The sequence below is a fragment of the Neoarius graeffei genome, chromosome 25 (assembly GCF_027579695.1).
Source record: "Neoarius graeffei isolate fNeoGra1 chromosome 25, fNeoGra1.pri, whole genome shotgun sequence".
In the NCBI taxonomy this organism is placed as follows: domain Eukaryota; kingdom Metazoa; phylum Chordata; class Actinopteri; order Siluriformes; family Ariidae; genus Neoarius; species Neoarius graeffei.
The window spans coordinates 7,238,181-7,256,698 of record NC_083593.1 but is presented as its reverse complement, the minus strand read 5'-3'; the positions used below and the strand labels follow the sequence as shown (position 1 = coordinate 7,256,698).

At 42.2% G+C, this 18,518-nt stretch overlaps 2 protein-coding genes across 7 annotated transcripts in view; both read right to left on the bottom strand.

Moving 5' to 3' along the window:
* LOC132872966 (WD repeat-containing protein 70) overlaps positions 1-11,656 on the bottom strand; it is an 84,694-nt gene extending 73,038 nt beyond the window's left edge. The window contains exons 1-2 of one of the 2 annotated variants that reach the window (XM_060908104.1): positions 11,420-11,656; positions 41-97 (exon numbers count right to left, since the gene is read on the bottom strand). In XM_060908104.1, the coding sequence (XP_060764087.1) occupies positions 41-97; positions 11,420-11,471 (109 nt within the window). In that variant the 5' untranslated portion in view covers positions 11,472-11,656. The remainder of the gene's footprint in view (positions 1-40; positions 98-11,419) is intronic. The other variant, XM_060908105.1, reaches the window with a different exon arrangement.
* Positions 11,657-13,695: 2,039 nt separating this feature from the next.
* cplane1 (ciliogenesis and planar polarity effector 1) overlaps positions 13,696-18,518 on the bottom strand; it is a 65,983-nt gene continuing 61,160 nt past the window's right edge. For all 5 annotated transcript variants that reach the window (XM_060908843.1, XM_060908846.1, XM_060908845.1 and 2 more), the window contains one exon: positions 13,696-14,155. In XM_060908843.1, coding sequence (XP_060764826.1) covers positions 14,024-14,155 — 132 coding nt within the window. In that variant the 3' untranslated portion in view covers positions 13,696-14,023. The remainder of the gene's footprint in view (positions 14,156-18,518) is intronic.

Sequence of the window (18,518 nt, the reverse complement as noted above, 5' to 3'; positions counted from 1 at the left end):
GGGGGGGGGGGGGGGGGGGTTCAAGAACAAGAGTACTAACCGAAACCAGAGAAACCCATAACAGAGGACACGTCCTCTTCTGCCTCGCCTTTCTGTTCTGAAAACAGAAAAAAGATACAAAGAATTATAAATATATACACAAATTCTTCTTTATTGGACATTAAAGGAACAGTCCACCGTACTTCCATAATGAAATATGCCCTTATCTGAATTGAGACGAGCTGCTCCGTACCTCTCCGAGCTTTGCGCGACCTCCCAGTCAGACGCAATCAGACGCGCTGTCACTCCTGTTAGCAATGTAGCTAGGCTCAGCATGGCCAATGGTATTTTTGGGGGCTGTAGTTAGATGCGACCAAACTCTTCCGCGTTTTTCCTGTTTACATAGGTTTATATGAGCAGTGATATGAAACAAACAAGTTCAGTTACACAAATTGAAACGTAGCGATTTTCTATGCTATGGAAAGTGCGCACTATAATGACAGGCGTACTAACACCTTCTGCGTGCTTCGGCAGTGCATTGATACGGAGCTCGCAGAAGGTGTTAGTACGCCTGTCATTATAGTGCGGACTTTCCATAGCATAGAAAATCGCTACCTTTCAATTTGTGTAACTGAACTTGTTTCATATCACTGCTCATATAAACCTATGTAAACAGGAAAAACGTGGAAGAGTTTGGTCGCATCTAACTACAGCCCCAAAAAATACCGTTGGCCATACTGAGCCTAGCTACATTGCTAACAGGAGTGACAGCGCGTCTGACTGACTGGGAGGTCGCGCAAAGCTCGGAGAGGTACGGAGCAGCTCGTCTCAATTCAGATAAGAGCATATTTCATTATGGAAGTACGGTGGACTGTTCCTTTAAGGCATTATTTCATCAAGGTTCCCGCTGGCGCTCGTCATTGACGAACATAATCAATCAGTGATGAAGAGAAAATTACTAGCAGTCGTCACAGTGACGAATGTATTTGTCATCTTTATCATGAAGTCATTTTTTATAGAAATATCCCTCCGTTTGCCGAAATCCACCCCAGTGAAGAGACTTCCCTAGAGTGTAAGCTATGAACACGTGCTTGTGACCAATAAAAATCAACTACGCGTAATGACCAAATGAGCACCGAGCTTTTGACCAATTGTAACGGATCTTAAATCAGCCTGGTGTGATGGTGTACGTAATTATCTCTGCATGAACCAAACAATGGTGCAGTCGAAGCTGATGAAGTTTTTGGGCGGGCTTCTTCAGTGCTTGGGGTTGGTTTAAAAAAAAACGCCAGAGTGAAAGTGCTGTCAGCCAGCAAGCAACTGAAGGGCTCTGTTTCGGGCGACATGGCATGTTGGGTTTGCATGGCTAACGCTGTGGCATCATTCGGCCCCATCGCTCGGGGCTAAAGCCCCTGGGTATTTTCACCCTCAAAAAAAAAAGTAAGAGACTAATAGAAAACAACTGACTTAGATGTCATCTAGGATTCTGAATATTGTAGTGATATAATAATTTAGCTTATTCTATCCACATTCACTGGCTGTTATCAATCACACTCTCTGATTGGCTTCTCTACGACTAGGCTATCAGCTCATATATAGAGGGTTCCCACATGACGTCACCGCGCCGCGAGATTTCGGTAGTCGCCATATTGGAAGACCAAGTACACATCTATGCAAGTATATACATACATAAAACAAACTACACCTGAAATGTAGCCAGGGCCGGTTCTGCCCTAATCTGGACCCGGGTGCAACATCGCGCAAATCCCCCCCCCAAAAAAAAAACAAAAAAACACCAGTCTAAATCAGGACAACCAGTGTTCGAACTACGGGGGTACTCGGGGGATCCGAGATCCCCTGAAACAGACATGAGATCCCTTGAAAACATGATTTGGGAAATGTTGGGGGGTCTCTAAAATATTGGCAAAATGATGTTTATTGACACAGCAATCGCGTGTAATGGGAAGCATTTGCATATCCGAAGTGTTGTGTTTACATCAAAGATAAAATAAACCGATATGACAACGACTGCTGCTGCCAGGTTGGCTGTTGAGTAGCCTGACTGTTTTTTTTGTTCTTGCGTGTGGTATCATTGTTGACGCGAGGTTGTTTTTTGAACATGCCAATGCGGACACGATTTCCCCTGATGAGTTATGACTTCAGACGCGATGCGTGTGTGGAGTCCGCGTGATATGTGCGTAAGATAGGCTTCTCGTGTTTGGAGATCCGCGCTCCGAGACAAGCGCAAGCACCCCCCCAGGGAAAAAAAGGGACCCCCCGAAAATATCGGCATAGTTCGAACACTGAGGACAACCATCACATAACTATAAACATTTTATATCAACTATTTTAACTAAATGGGCTATAATAAATAAGCCTGCAGGCAGCCACGGCGGGCTGCCTCAGAAAAGTAACCATTCAATGACACAACTGAAAGCCTGCAGCCACGGCGGGCTGCCTCAGAAAAGTAACCATTTGTCCTACCTTAACTCGTTTTGCATTTTCTGCCTCCTTTTTTGTATTTTCGACCCTCCGTTTATTTTCTTTCCTTTTCTGAAAACCCGATTTGTGTCCAGACATTTTGTTCTGCTACCAACAAACTAACTCGTCAGGTCTCGTCTCTCGAGCCCGCGATGATTCCCGTGGGAAGGGCAACAATTGATACATTTTTACAAACAGCCAATAAACAGCCAATAGGGAGGTTGCAACGTTCAGGCTCTCCTTTGCTCACAGACACTCAGTAATGCACTTATTCTCTGTCTCCTGGCAGAAAGCTCCTTGGTTTGCTCCCCTTGTGTCTCAATCACAGCTGGTATTCTGTAGAAAGGCTTCTTTTCACCTTTCCCATCAGCTTTGTTGGAACACCCTAACACAGCACAAAAGTTTACCATTGTAGGTTAATGATGAATCAAGTGCCTCGTGGGTTTAAATTCCGCGCGCTGCCGTTATTTCCCCCGATCACGAGTTTGTTGGTCTTCCAATATGGCGCAGGGTCTGTTTACTTCCGGTTTCCGGTGACGTCAGTGGGAAGGGTCTATACCGTGAGTAGAGAAAAACAAAATGGCGGCGCGTGTTGCTGAACCAACCGAGGACGAAATTAAAACTCGAAAACAAAACCCCCAAAAAATACAACAGCAACTAAATATGGAATGAAAAGTATCTTTTTCTATTTTTCAAGAATTATTATTATAGCATTTTTCACAAATCGCTATCGTCATTAGGTGTCAGAAATCCAACCCCACATCCTTGTCATGACACCTGGGCAACAGATCAAGTAGGGGAATGCGTGTTGGGGCGAAGTACGGTGGGATCTTGAGCTTCCAGGCCGTGACGGTAACCATGAAGGCCCGACGGGAACCCTGAAAATGAGACGGCGAAAGGGGCTCTGGTTAAAAGTCCTCAACGGCGGATCAGGTGAACTTTATTGAAATACCCAGTGGCTGTGAAGGTGGAAGGAGGCTATGCCAGGCGGGCTGGCTACAAGGTGGCATCCGACAGACTGGGTGACCGGCAGCTCAATGCAACTCCTAGGAAACCCCTGCCAATCTCCTCCCTTGGCGCCGCAGGCAAGAACTGGGAGCCAAGTGTGTGGGCTTCATTCTGGCAAACAAATTCACGCCAGTGGCCTCCTTCCGGACCACTTCATCTTCTGCTGCGCACAGGGAAACGCCCTCGGGGCTCCCCCATGCTACGCTACAAAGACCAGCAGAAGCAGACCCTCAAGGCAACCAACACAAACCCTGAGACCTGTGAGGAAGCAGCTTGGGCCATTATTAAAAAATGTTCTGTTTCCGGTCCACCGGCCGGGTGAGTGCCGTTTGTGTGGTTGAAATTTTTTTTTTTAATGCCGGTTTTTCGACATTTTTTTCGGGTTCGTAAATCTAAACTCGAACTTGACATTTACACAGAATATAGAACTGAATCAGCTCTGCGCATGCACCGTGCGGCACAAAAAAATGGCAGCCACCATGAAGGAAGGAGATCCGGAGTTTCCAAACATTTGCTTAAGCGTGAAATCGCAAAATGGTATTCTAGCGAACAACAAAATAGTAAAGATTCAGAAAAACAAATCATTCAGTGATCATTTTAATAGTGTAATTTCATCCGAACTAGGCCTAACGCTCGATTTAGAACTACAAAAAGTCCGTGTGTCGGACCGTCACAAACCGTTACTGGAAAATTCGTTTGATCTTGATCCATCCGAGACGTTACAAACAGCTTTTGAGTTTTGTTATGAGAAATTCATTGCCTACTTTGTTAATGACCCTGACAGATCTGTAGGAGAACCTAATGGATCTATTCAAAATGAGAACGGAACTGAACAAAAAAATGCGTTTACGGAACTAATGCAGGTTGGCTGGACAGAATTAAAAACTGTGCCTGTAGCAAATAAAAAGAACGAATTACACAACGAAATTATAAAAGACATCCAGAGAGAAGGACCTTGTCTATCTAGACATACTGGCCAAACTGAAAGAACGACTGTAGTAATGAACATTACAAACTTGCTTGTGGTATTTAGACGGCCGCCAGGACAGAATCAAAGAGGCAGTGAAATGCCGAGGACCGTCTGTGGTGACGCCTGTTCCTGCACGGTAGGTTTTATAATAATATTAAAGTTTTTGTACAAGTTTCAGTTGATTAAACTGTCATATTTTATTAAATGTGTCTGCTTTTGAGCAATTCCAGCGTTATGGATGTGACATTTGGACTCAAAATGGCAACAACTGACCTAGTTAATTTTTATTCCTTTCCAGTATTTTAAAATTTGTTGTATATTTTTAAGACCTCTCATATTGGAGAAGTCATGGGAAAAAAGAATTCCCACAGTACATTTAGAACTCTAGAAAATGACAAAAAAGACATGCGTTATGGATGTGACGGAAAAAATACCCCATTTCCAGGGTGACTACACATATTCATCAAACTCTGTGAAATTGCAAACATAATATCCAAATGCAGGCATGCATTTAATAAAGGAGTCTTAGCTGAAAATAAAAAAAGCCTTTGTTTAAAATATTTTCTATTTCAAGCAGAATCTAGGAAGAAAAAAATCAGCGTTATGGATGTGACGCATCTGAAATAGACATGGCATATGTTTAGAAAATCAGCAATTTAACCACCATAACCCTTTGAAAAACTCTCTAAATATCAGCTAAAACTATCAAAGTTCTTAAATAATATTTAGGATGGCTATTGTTTTGCTGTTTTGTGGATTTTAGCATACATTTCTGTGGCTTGTGGCAATAATATAGAATTGTACATGATCAAAGTTGATTTTAGCTTGGGTTTTACATTATAAGAAAGAAAGACTGACAGTGACATATTAGGTTGGTTACAAATTGGTTCAACTTATTCACATCTGTAAAATACAGGCCTAGGTGAGATCTCTGGGAGTGGTTTTGATGTATTACATGTTGCTTTATTTTTGCATGGTGAGGTTGACATTTACATGGAATTGCCCTTTTGTAATAAAAAAGCAGTGAAAGAAAAAGCAAACACAGCATTGCAATTTCTTACCCATATATATATATATATATATATATGTATATATATATATATATATATATATATATATAAACTCAACAAAAATAAAAACTTTACACTCGTTTCAAAGTCAATAATTTAAACATTTTGGAAAATAGGTTTGAAATAACGATTGCATTCAATTATCTTGTCATTAAAGATGCTATAGAGATCTTGCAGTCACGTGACCGGAAAGTACACAACCGCCATCTTGTCGGTAAAAAACACAGCTGAATACTGCTGCACTCGTGTACAGAATGGATCAATTTCAACCGACGGACTACACGGCTCATTTTTCTAATGAACAGATAACTAGATATATGTCTAAAATAAACGATCTACAGATTTGTGACCCTTATGGCTTACCGGATGGAGTTTTCATGACCGGATTTTGAACTGCCAGCGGAATACCCGGACGTGTATAATTACCTCATTAACTTTCCCTCGCTGTTCAGTGGTGAAGCACTGTGTGCCTATAAATCTCTGGACAGTTATCTTTACAGAAATTCAGGATTTGTCAGTGACTCAGATGTGGCATCTTGTAAACAAGAATCCTCATTGGATGGGTAAGTCACTTAAGTATTGAGTATAGCACTGACCAGCCGATTATAGAATAGAATAAGGTAATTCCAAATCGTCCGTCTTGTTTACATGGATCTGGCGTTGGAGAGGTAGAGGCTTGGCAGTGGAGATTTGAGTGGCTGTTTTCTGAGCTTAGTCAACAGGTCGGCTCTGCAGCCTCGCTTTTGCTTCCGCTCCCGGCGCCGCCTCCTTCGCTTTGCTTCCGATAACAATCCACGGAGACCCCGCTGGTCTCGCTATCTCGTCCGGAATGATTTTTTTTTTTCTCGTCCGGAATGTTGTGCATGCGATGGAAATCGCTACAAACCGTCATTTTCTGCTGGAAACCAATGTCCAGTAAGTCCATACGGTTGCAGTGGATATTGAAGTCCGGTACAGACGAACAACACGCAAAAATACACACAAAAAACATAAAAACCGTGCACCAGTAGGGAGAGCTTGTAGCCGCAGCCGTTGTAGTAGAATTGTATATAGTAGGGTTTTTTCCAGAAGAAAAGGTAGAAGTAAAAGCAGAAGTAGAACCAGAAGTAGAAGTAGAAGGCGGAATATGGCGTTTGACCGACAAGATGGCGTCTGTCACAATCTGGATCGGCTGTGACGTCACATGCAAGTGCTCCATAGCATACAGATCATGTTGGTCATGGAATCGGTTCCACCGGAAATGCGACGACAATGTCCATGATCAAAAACTGAGAGTCACAACTTAATGAAATCATGTCAGTATCGGGTGTGTCCTCCATGGGCGTTCACAACCGCGATACAACATCTCCTCATGGATTGGATGATGCGTCTGAACACAGCTTGGGGAATGCGCCGCCATATTTGTACCAACATGGCACCAAGCTCCTGCAAGTTCTGTGGAGGGTTCCTTACAGTCGGCTGTGGTGCCAGTTTGATGGAGACGTGTCTGGAGATTATGGATGGTCTGTCAACTGCATCCCATAACCCTCGCAACGTCAGTGACGGATGTTCCCGTATTCAGCATGCCAATGGCACGTTCACGCTGAATCTTTGACAGTCGTGGCATTGCAAATTAATGAATAATTAACCATAAAACCTTGTTTTTCTGAGATGACACTCTACTCTGGTACCGTGAGATCAATTGCACGTGTATCAATAGGTCACATCACTTGTGTCACGTGGAAACGTGATTTTAGCGTGCAGTGCTCTCGCACGTGCTACGTAGGCCCGACCAGTAGAATGAATGTGTGACGTAATGCCCTTGACAATGCATTTAACCATAATCACAACAAGAACTCTTTCAAGAAAAGTTTCTAAACACTATTTGAAAAATAATGAGTGTTAAGTTATTTTTGCTGAGTATATTATATATATATATATATATATATATATATATATATATATATATATATATTAGTGCTGTCAAAAATGTCACATTATTAACGCGTTAACTTGACTCAATTTTAATGGCGATAATTTTTTTATCGCGAGATTAACGCTCTGTGACATGGTGCCACGCCCCGCACAGCCAGAGTCCTCTGCCCTCCCCCGAAGAGCCACGGTGCTCGGCTTAGGTTTCGTTTTCCCATCGGCGGCTCCAGCCCCACTTTGCAGTGGCTGTGACAAGACGTGTTATGCTCTGCAATTAAAAAAAAAAAACATTGGTACAACCAGTGTTCGAACTATGCCGATATTTTCGGGGGGTCCCTTTATTCCCTTGGGGGGGGGGGTGCTTGCGCTTGTCTCAGAGCGCAGATCTCCATCGTGCGCTCACTTCGGATATGCAAATGCTTCCCGTTACACACGATTGCTATGTCAATAAACATCATTTTGCCAATATTTTAGAGACCCCCCAACATTTCCCAAATCATGTTTTCAAGGGATCTCATGTCTGTTTCAGGGGATCTCGGATCCCCCGAGTACCCCCGTAGTTCGAACGGTGAGCAAGCCCATTCACTTTTTTATGCTGATAAGAGAATTACAATGGTTTTTCATCTGACAAAAATGTGCGATTAATCGTGAGTTAACCATGACAGTTGCGACATTAATCGCGATTAAATATTTTAATCGCTTGACAGCACTTATATATATATATATATATAAATAAAAAATTAAAAATCCCTCCCTCCCTACTGAAAATTTTTTTGCTCACCCGGTGGACAGGAAACGGATTTTTTTTTTAAGGATGGCCTTGGCAGCGCACCGAGTGGCAAAACACCATCCGTACAGGGACGGAACTCTTTGAAGCGAACAGAAGAATGAATCTGGAAACCAAGCAACAGCGCAGAAAAGAGAAAGAGGCACAACCCCAACCAACACCGACCTTTCAGTGCCATCAATGCCCCCAAGTTTTCAGGGCTAAAATTGGGCTGATCAGGCATCAACGAGCACACCATCAGATGTGGCCAGAAGGAATTAAATACTCGGATACGAGGGATTGCCGACAACAACATCGGTACTGTCATTTCGCCAGGTTGTTTACATTCTTGAGAAGAGAGGTAGCAATCTGTGAACAGCAGTGCGGGTTTATGCCAAGGAAGAGTATGTCGGATGCAATTTTTGCTTTAAGAATGTTAATGGAGAAGTACAGGGAAGGCCAGAGAAAGCTACATTGTGTGTTTGTAGACCTGGAGAAGGCGTACGGTAGAGTGCCGAGAGATGAGTTACGGTATAATATGAGAAAGTGTGGAGTGAATGAGAAGTATATCAGAGTGGTGCAAGACATGTATGAGAACAGTGAAACAGCAGTGAGGTGTGCAGTTGAAACGACTGAATGGTTCAAGGTGAAGGTGGGACTCCATCAAGGATCTGCTTTGAGTCCTTTCTTGTTTGCCATAGTGATGGATAGCTTGATGGACGAAGTGAGGCGAGAGTCACCATGGAACATGATGCTTGTGGATGATATTGTGATGTGGTGAAAGGAGGTTGGGCTGGGTTTGGAGAGATGCATTGGAACGAAGAGGAATGAAGGTGAGCAGTAGCAAAACAGAATACATGTGCATCAATGAGAATGGGGATGAGAGTGTAGTGAAGATGCAAGGAGTAGACGTAAAGAAAGTTGGTGAATTCAAGTACCTGGGGTCAGCTGTGCAGGAAAATGGGGGCTGTGATAGTGAGGTGAGAAAGAGTGGGCAAGCAGGGTGGAGCAGTTGGAGAAGGATTTCAAGAAAGTCCCAGCAAAAGTGAAAGGTAAGATGTATAAGACAGTAGTGAGACCAACTGTGATGTATGGATTGGAGACCGTACCCTTAACGAAGAGACAGGAGGCAAAGTTGAGGATGTTAAGGTTTGCGATGGGAGGTTGGACAGGATAAGGAACGAGCACATCAGAGGGACAGCACATGTGGAGAGCTTGGGAATTAAGCTAAGAGAGATGGTATTTGCACATCCTGAGAAGAGATGCAGAGCATGTTGGAAGGACAATGTTGAGGATGGAGCTGCCAGGCACACGAAAACGAGGAAGGCCAAAGAGGAGATACGTGGATGTGGTGAGAGAGAGAGAGGACATGAAAGTGGCAGGTGTGGTAGAGAAGAATGCAGAAGACAGGGAGCAATGGAGACGAAAGATCTGCTGTGGCGACCCCTAATCAGGAGCAGCCAAAAGAAGTTGTTGTTTACGGCACGGTTACCTCACAGCAAGAAGGTTCTGGGTTCGAGCCCAGTGGCCAGTGAAGGCCTTTCTATGCAGAGTTCGCATGTTCTCCCCGTGTTTGTGTGGGTTTCCTCCGGGTGCTCCGGTTTCCCCCACAGTCCAAAGACATGCGGTTAGGGTTAATATGGGACGGCCTTGGGCTGAGGTGCCCTTGAGCAAGGCACCTAACTCCCAACTACTCCCCGGGCGCTGTTAGCATGGCTGCCCACTGCTCTGGGTATGTGTGTGTGTTCACTGCTTCAGAGAGGAATTTCACAGGAATAAAGTTGTGCTTTCTTTCTTTCTAAGCAGGCGGCACGGTGGTGTAGTGGTTAGCACGGTCACCTCACGGCAAGAAGGTTCTGGGGTCGAGCCCGGCGACCGGCGAGGGCCTTTCTGTGCAGAGTTTGCATGTTCTCCCTGTCACTGCTTCAGATGAGTTAAATGCAGAGAGGAATTTCACAAGTGTGTGATGAATAAAAAGTTATCAAATTTGGAAAAAAAAAAGCTCTGTTTCTCAAAATCCAGTGAATGTGGATAGAATAAAACAGTTATTCCATTCAATCTCGTCGCTACGCACCTCGTCAGCTATCAGCTCATGTACGACTCGATTTTGTGGAATAACCGTTCGGTAGAATGTGTCTTTGTGGTCCTAGAGGAGAGATATGTGAGTGAGAAATGATATCTTTATGAAAGTGATGATCAGTGTAAGTCAGTTGCTTGCACATGCTTCAGTTTCCTGAGACATTATGGGTGCTGATGATGATGATGAGACAGAAACTGAAGTTAAGTACTTAAAAAGAGCAGTGCCAAAATCACTAATAAAGAGGTCATAACCTTTAAATGTGTATGGGTGATGATGTCTTGTAAAGTTAGATATAACATCCCCAACCTATCGATGCCAATCTGGCTTAAAAATCCAAGCCCCAGGAAAGCCGGCTTCAGCCCCTGGGCTGGCTAACAGTCTGATGAAAAATGCTGTCTCATTCTGGGTTCGGTTCGGTTATCAGCAGGAAATCCAGATTCCTTCACTGTTATTCTTCTTGAGTGTTCAATTGAAAATCAAGTTTCGTGTTGAAGTAAAGGCTAAAAGGAGTCCTAATACCTCTTGTGAATAATTCCATGCTAAATAAAGAGGTTTATTTGAGCTTGATGGTGCACAGGGAGCCCAGAAATCAACCCTTTGTTATTAGAGTCTGGATTTGAGCCTAAATTTTATATGTAAATCACCAAGCCTAGCTGCATCTGGACAAATATTTGAGTTGTGCTAGTTTGGTTGGTATAAACCTGTATTAAGTCTACTTTGATAAGTCGGTAACTAATTTAAAAAAAAAACGCAGACTAAGAAAAAGTGAAGAATACTTATTTGACTTTTATTTTTCAAGGAAAAAACAAGTGGAGAATATTTTTCAGAACCCAGGGGGAACCCTGTTTCATACATGCAGCCATTCTAGATTTGAGTCACGTACAGTATTTGTTTGTTTTGTCCGATAGATAGATAGATAGATAGATAGATAGATAGATAGATAGATAAAATACATTTCTAACATTAACAATGAGTTAAAATAGGTTGCTAGCTAGCTAGTAAACTAACAACCAAGATGACTAATTGATTGTGTACTTGCGGTCAAAATAATAATAATAATGCTGCTGCTTCTGTACATCAATCTATAAATAAACAATAACATGAATTTACAACAGAATACTGTATAATAACGAAAAACAAGACTAGAAACCTACCATCACTATCTCTCTGAGCCGCCATATTTTTTTTTTTCACGAATATCAACATTACATGAAATTACTTCCTGGTCATCTTCTTCTTCTTCGGTCAGGTTTTATGGCAGTTTACAAGCAAAGTGTATTACCGCCATCTACTGGACTGAGGTGCAATCAAATGGATGTCATGTCAAAGAAAAATGAAATAAAAACACAAAACAACAAGAGTGATGTTTCCTAATCTAGGCTCACCTAACAAGGTGTCGAAAGAAAAGGCTTTCTGAACTGCGTTCACTTCCGTCTTCAGTCTTTCTCCTGGTCATGTCCAGGCGAGCTGTCAAAATAAAAGTCGCCAACCTGAATTCCACCTGCTGCTATGAAATAACGGTTTTTACCCCCATTTAAAGATGGTCTAAATCTGTCTATATCTGTTAAATTAATGCTTGCCTTTAGATTTGAAGGCTATCCTGGTTTCAAATCAACAGGATCTTCAATAAAAGTGGATGGAAACTACATTTTCCATCTCACATCTTGGTGTCAGAACAATGACTCGCTCCTCCGTCCGTCCATTCATCCATTATCTCTAGCCGCTTATCCTGTCCTACAGGGTCGCAGGCAAGCTGGAGCCTATCCCAGCTGACTACGGGCGAGAGGTGGGGTACACCCTGGACAAGTCGCCAGGTCATCACAGGGCTGACACATAGACGAACAACCATTCACACTCACATTCACACCTACGGTCAATTTAGAGTCACCAGTTAACCTAACTTGCATGTCTTTGGACTGTGGGGGAAACCGGAGCACCCGGAGGAAACCCACGCGGACAACATGCAAACTCCACACAGAAAGGCTCTCACCGGCGGCTGGGCTTGAACCCAAAACCCTCTTGCTGTGAGGCGACAGTGCCACCCAGCCTAGAAATATATTTTTACCAACCAATAGGAATTCAGCATGAAATGGCGTACTGATCAGTGCGACACTGGTGCCAAACCAGCAAGGGCTGGATTCTTGCTTAGCTTCATTTGCAGTCCAAATGGATGATGCATGCCAATGATGTTTTATTCTTGTTTAATGACTTGCATCATAACCTACAATTCAGTAGGTGTTATTATTGTGTACTCTACATACATCAAACTTGATGTACCAAAGTTTATACCATTATATCCATGTCTCACAGTGTGGCTTGCAATAAACTTATATGATTGTTGAAATCTCAGTCTGTAGGCACCATTGGGGGGGACGGTCAATAAAACATCTGTTGAGATGGAAAGCTCAAATGTGGTGCCCCATTAGTGTTGGCTTGTAAACTGGAGAAAACAGAAATGATGTGGACCATTAACATCCAACCAATCAGGAGCTGTCAGTCATGTTGTCCGTTACTTCACAAAGCTCCTCCTCTTTCAAGGAAATAAGTAGCTCTTAGTTGGCTTAGGATTTCATAGAAAATCCTTTACATTTAAAAATGAAGTTAGTCCTAGTTTTCATTCATTCATTCATTCATTCATTCATCTTTATTCAGGGCGGCACGGTGGTGTAGTGGTTAGCGCTGTCGCCTCACAGCAAGAAGGTCCTGGGTTCGAGCCCCGCAGCCGGCGAGGGCCTTTCTGTGCAGAGTTTGCATGTTCTCCCCGTGTCCGCGTGGGTTTCCTCCGGGTGCTCCGGTTTCCCCCACAGTCCAAAGACATGCAGGTTAGGTTAACTGGTGACTCTAAATTGAGCGTAGGTGTGAATGTGAGTGTGAATGGTTGTCTGTGTCTATGTGTCAGCCCTGTGATGACCTGGCGACTTGTCCAGGGTGTACCCCGCCTTTCGCCCGTAGTCAGCTGGGATAGGCTCCAGCTTGCCTGCGACCCTGTAGAAGGATAAAGCGGCTACAGATAATGAGATGAGATGAGATCTTTATTCAGCTGAGGGTCGAGGTGGATCTGGAGCTCCTCCCAGGAACACTGGGTGTAAAATGGAAATACACCCAGGCTGGGCACCATGTACACACACACACTCAATTTAACCACGTGCTTATATATGTTTTTGGAAGATGAAGGGAGGAAACCTATAAGGACACAGGAAGAGGATGTGAAATGCCACAGTAAGCCACTGTACTCGCGTGCTTCACCGTCCCAAGCATTATTACTTTACAGTTCTATTGACAGAAGAACAACGACAGTTACGTAATGTGAAAATAAACTTTTATTAAATATACTCAAGGCAAACCATAAACAATTTTTATACCATACCTTCAGATCATTTTGGATCTTTTCTGTCAGACTTAATTTTTTATTTACATACCATACGTTTTTTAAAACCAGATAATGCTAAAAATATAAATTAAAGTATTTGATATATGTACTTTCAATATAAAAAAAAAAGTACAAGTAGTTCAGTCTATTTCACTTTTCACCTGTACATTAGAATTTTATATTCACCATATTTAGCATTTAATAAAAGTACCTGATAGATTATTAAAATGCTACAAGCGTACTTACGGACCCTCACAGATCCAGATACAAAAGCTAAAACGACACACAATGATTAACACTCACAGGTGTGTGTAGCAGCTGTAAACTCCAAATCACACATGTTCATGCTTTTTAACTTTAAGCTTTTTATAGCCTTCCTTTCATCGAGTCAGGCATCTCCTCCTTCAGCCGCCATCCTCTCAATGGCTTCCCAGTCCATCTTACACAAAATGCTGCTGGTGCTTTCTGAAAGGGCGCCCAGCCAGTCGTCATCGTTATTCTCCACCAAGCCCTGGATTGTCTAGAGTGTGACAGCAAAAACATGTTTCTCTACATGTTTAAATGATGAGGATTTGACACTTCAGGATACAAGCAAGGCTCTACACGGTGGAATTTGTCATTTCAAAGGCGAGACCATGATGAAAAAATTTGCCACCGATACCAGTTGTAAGGAGCAAAAATTTCATGTATCCAGTATAATTAGGCAAACTCCAATAGTTTAAAGCAGAGGTGGACAAAGAACCCAACTTCATTACTTAAGTCACAGTCCGGATCCCACTGGTCAAATGTTACTCTGATACAAGTGAAAGTTGTCCAGTCATATTTTTACTTCAGTACTGAAGTACTTGCTTTGAAAAATCCTTAAGTATTAAAAGTACATTTTCTGTCAACGCATCGTTGTATTATTCCCACAACGCTGACAAAACCTAACGCCGTTACCAAAGACAGAAATGTGAATTCACAAAATGAACGCATGCCATGCCATCATGGTGGTTGAACGTTAAGCTAGCTAGTCAGCGAAACTCCACCTAACATGCTAGCAAACTCTTTTCAAACTCAAAATCATACTGGGTAGCTAACGCTACTAGCAAAGAAAGATTTCTACATTCTATTTAGCAAGATGATGCTAAAACATATTTCTGAACGGACTTCAGATAAGTTAACGTTATTCATCTTAGCGTAACTCTGTTTGTTTTTACCTGCTAACTAACAGTGTCCAAGTTAACTAGCTATGTGTTAACGTTAGCCGTGGACAAGGCTACGGCAACTTGGCGGGCAAATCCATAAAAAGTCATTTGACTGACCAGACTGCATAGCTATTGCAACGTTATCGCTAGCTCTAAAAGCACAGACAACTTCGTTGCAAGCTTTCTCTTGGAATAAAACGTTTACAGACCTCAATATGCTTCTGCAGGTTGGATGGCGAGTTTTTGTAGGCCGTGATGTGGTTCGTTTTCGGCAAACAAAGCAAACATTTAAAATGAAATGAATCTTTAATCCTTTCAGAAAACTGAAACATGGGTTCATGGGTGTGTCCATTCTCCAGAAGAACCGCCTCCTTCCATTCTTCCATCAACTGATCGTGTTCAATAACACTGCTGAGAAATCACTGAACTTGATTGTATACAGTCTATGGACGTGACGTGACCCTAGTGATTACTGATAGGCTGTCTTAGTGTAACTTGCGGAAAACCAATCACGTTTTAGAAAAGAAAAGAAAAAAAATCCACTTTCAAAGCTGCTTCATACGTAGTAACGAGGACCTTGATAGAAATGTAGTGGAGTAAAAAGTACGATTTTGCCTTTCAAATGTACTGAAGTTTAAAAAAAAGATACTCAAGTAAAGTACAGATACTCAGAAAGCGTACTTAAGTACAGTACTCAAGTAAATGTACTTCGTTACTGTCCACCTCTGGTTTAAAGTGCATATCACGGGTAAATTCAGGAGCGAGATCAATGTAATTCTCCTATTTTATATTAAACTTTGGTCAAATATCTGTAACATTCTGCATTCTCTGCAATTTTTTTTACCTTGCGCAATACCAGAACAATTCGGTTGAAATCAAACCATTTGAGGTGAATTGGTCCGCCTCTGAAAAAACCTGGCGTTTGGATTTCCCGGCAAACATTGATTTTCGTGAGGTCGCGTGCGGGACGCCTCCTTCTGAATCCTACATCAGCGCTGGTTTGTTTATGAGAAAACGACCTGGTGGTTTTCTGCAAATTTCTTCAACGTTATCACGTAATTATTAAAATGGTTAACAGATATAAAGAGTTGCAAATTTTGGAACAGCTTACCACTTACATTAAGGGAGTACCCTACATACCACCAATTTAAAGTCCATGTCAAATCATGGCTGATGGTAAACCAGAATCGCACTCATTTTTAATATATGTCATATATCTGATACAGTTTTTTTCTCTCTTTTTAATTGTTGTTTTTGTCCTGTTTTGTTTTTTATGTTGTGCATTGTGATTTTTTGGTTTTGTTTTAGTAAATGTTTAGTTGTAATGTGTGTCTGTAGATAGGCTATTTTTTTGTCACCTGCCTAGGGACAACGGATGAAAATTAGCAGTTATGCTAATTCCCATGTCTTTACACTATGTACAGTGGGGAAAACAAGTATTTGATCCTTTGCTGATTTTGTTGGTTTGGCCACTAATAAAGACTCGATCAGTCTGTAATATTAATGGTAGGTGTAGTCTAACATGCTGAGACAGAATATCACAAAGAAAATCAAGAAATCGACTTTAAAGAATTTGTATTAATTTATTTGCATTTTATTGAGGAAAATAAGTATTTGAACCCTCTTGCCAAAAGGACTTAGTACTTTGTGGCAAACCCCTTATTAGCAAGCACAGAGGTCAGACGTTTTTTGTAGTTGATGACCAGGTTTCTGCACATATTAGGAGGAATTTTGGTCCACTCTTCTTTGCAAATGACCTCTAAATCATCAAGATTCCGTGGCTGTCGCTTGGCAACTCTGAGCTTCAGCTCTCTCCATAGATTTTCTATAGGATTCAGGTCCGGAGACTGGCTGGGCCACTCCATGACCTTGATATGTTTCTTCTTCAGCCATTCCTTGGTTGCCTTGGCTGTATGCTTTGGGTCATTATCCTGCTGGAAGACCCATCCACGACCCATTTTAAGCTTCCTGGCAGAGGGAAGGAGGTTTTCACTTAGGATTTTACGGTACATGGCTCCGTCCATCTTCCCATTGATACGGTGAAGTAGCCCTGTGCAGAAAAACACCCCCAAAGCATAATGTTACCACTTCCATGCTTGACAGTGGGGATGGTGTTCTTGGGGTCATAAGCAGCATGTCTCTCCCTCCAGACACGACAGGTTGAATTGATGCCAAAGAGCTCAATTTTGGTCTCATCTGACCATAACACCTTCTCCCAGTCACTCTCCAAGTCATTCAGATGTTCATTGGCAAAGTTCAGGCGGGCCTGCACATGTGCTTTCTTAAGCAGGGGTACTTTGCGAGCACTGCAAGATGTTAGACCATTGCGGTGTAAAGTGTTACCAACTGTTTGCTTGGTGACTGTGATCCCAGCTGCTTTAAGATCGTCCACTAACTCTGCCCATGTTGTATTAGGTCTATTTCTCACCGTTCTCATGATCCTGGAAACCCCACGAGGTGAGATCTTGTTTGGAGCCCCAGACCTAGGTCGATTGATGATCATGTTGTGAGTCTTGTACTTGCGCACAATTGCACCAACAGTTGTCACCTTAACGCCCAGCTTCTTGCTAATGGTTTTGTAGCCCATACCGGTCTTGTGCAGGTCTACAATCTTCTCCCTTAAATCCACAGAAAGCTCTTTAGTCTTTCCCATGTTGGAGAGTTTGGAGTCTGACAAACTGATTGATTCTGTGGCCAGGTGGCTTTTATACAAGTCATTAGTGATATCAGGCGTCTTCAATTTAGGTGACAAGGTAATTTGGAGAGTCTAACTTGTCTGTATTAACAAGAACTCTTGATGGTTACTAGGGGATCAAATACTTCTTTTTCTCAATAAAATACAAATAAATTAATAGAGATATTTAAAAGTTATTTTCTGGATTTTCTTTTTGATATTCTGTCTCCACATGTTAGAATACACCTACCATTAAACTTACAGACTGATCAAGTCTTTCTTAGTGGGTAAACCAACAAAATCAGCAAGGGATCAAATACTTGTTTTCCCCACTGTATTTATACTAATGTTCATTAAGATGTAATGTCCCCATCAAATAAACCAATAAAATAAAAAATAAATGTATCGTAGGAGGGTGTAGCAACACCAATCTTGATGGGATCAGTACTCATCGTTTCCCAAAAGACCGGACAACGAGAGAGAAATGGGAGCGCTTGGTCTACACAGGCTGTGCACTGAAACCATGCAAAGCTCTCGCAGCCTGCTGGCGCTTCCGCAGGTAACGTCACGATTCTGGCTCCAGACTCCCTTGGGATTTTTCCAGACGCGTTTTGTTATTTTATTTTTTTCTGCTGTAGACAGATGGCCTTGTGCAAAATTACCCTTCTGGATGAGTGTGTAAAGGGACATACTTTCATATAAAAAAAAAAACAGGTCCCCAGGCCCACATTATTAAAAAAACAATTATGAAATACTGGCATATTCTAACCACAGATCTTTGCACTTTTTCAGGATCCAGGATCGTAATAAATTGGTCAGATCTACCATCTTACCTCCTCCGAAACAGACTCTATTAACTCCCATTAGAGAAGGGAATTATCCCTGTGGAAATTGTGCTCATTGTCACAACTCGGTGAAAACAAACACTTTTAAGCACCCTAGAACTGGGAAAATCTTTGGAATCAGGGGGATCATCACATGTAACACAAAGAATATTATCTATATGTTAACATGTCCATGTG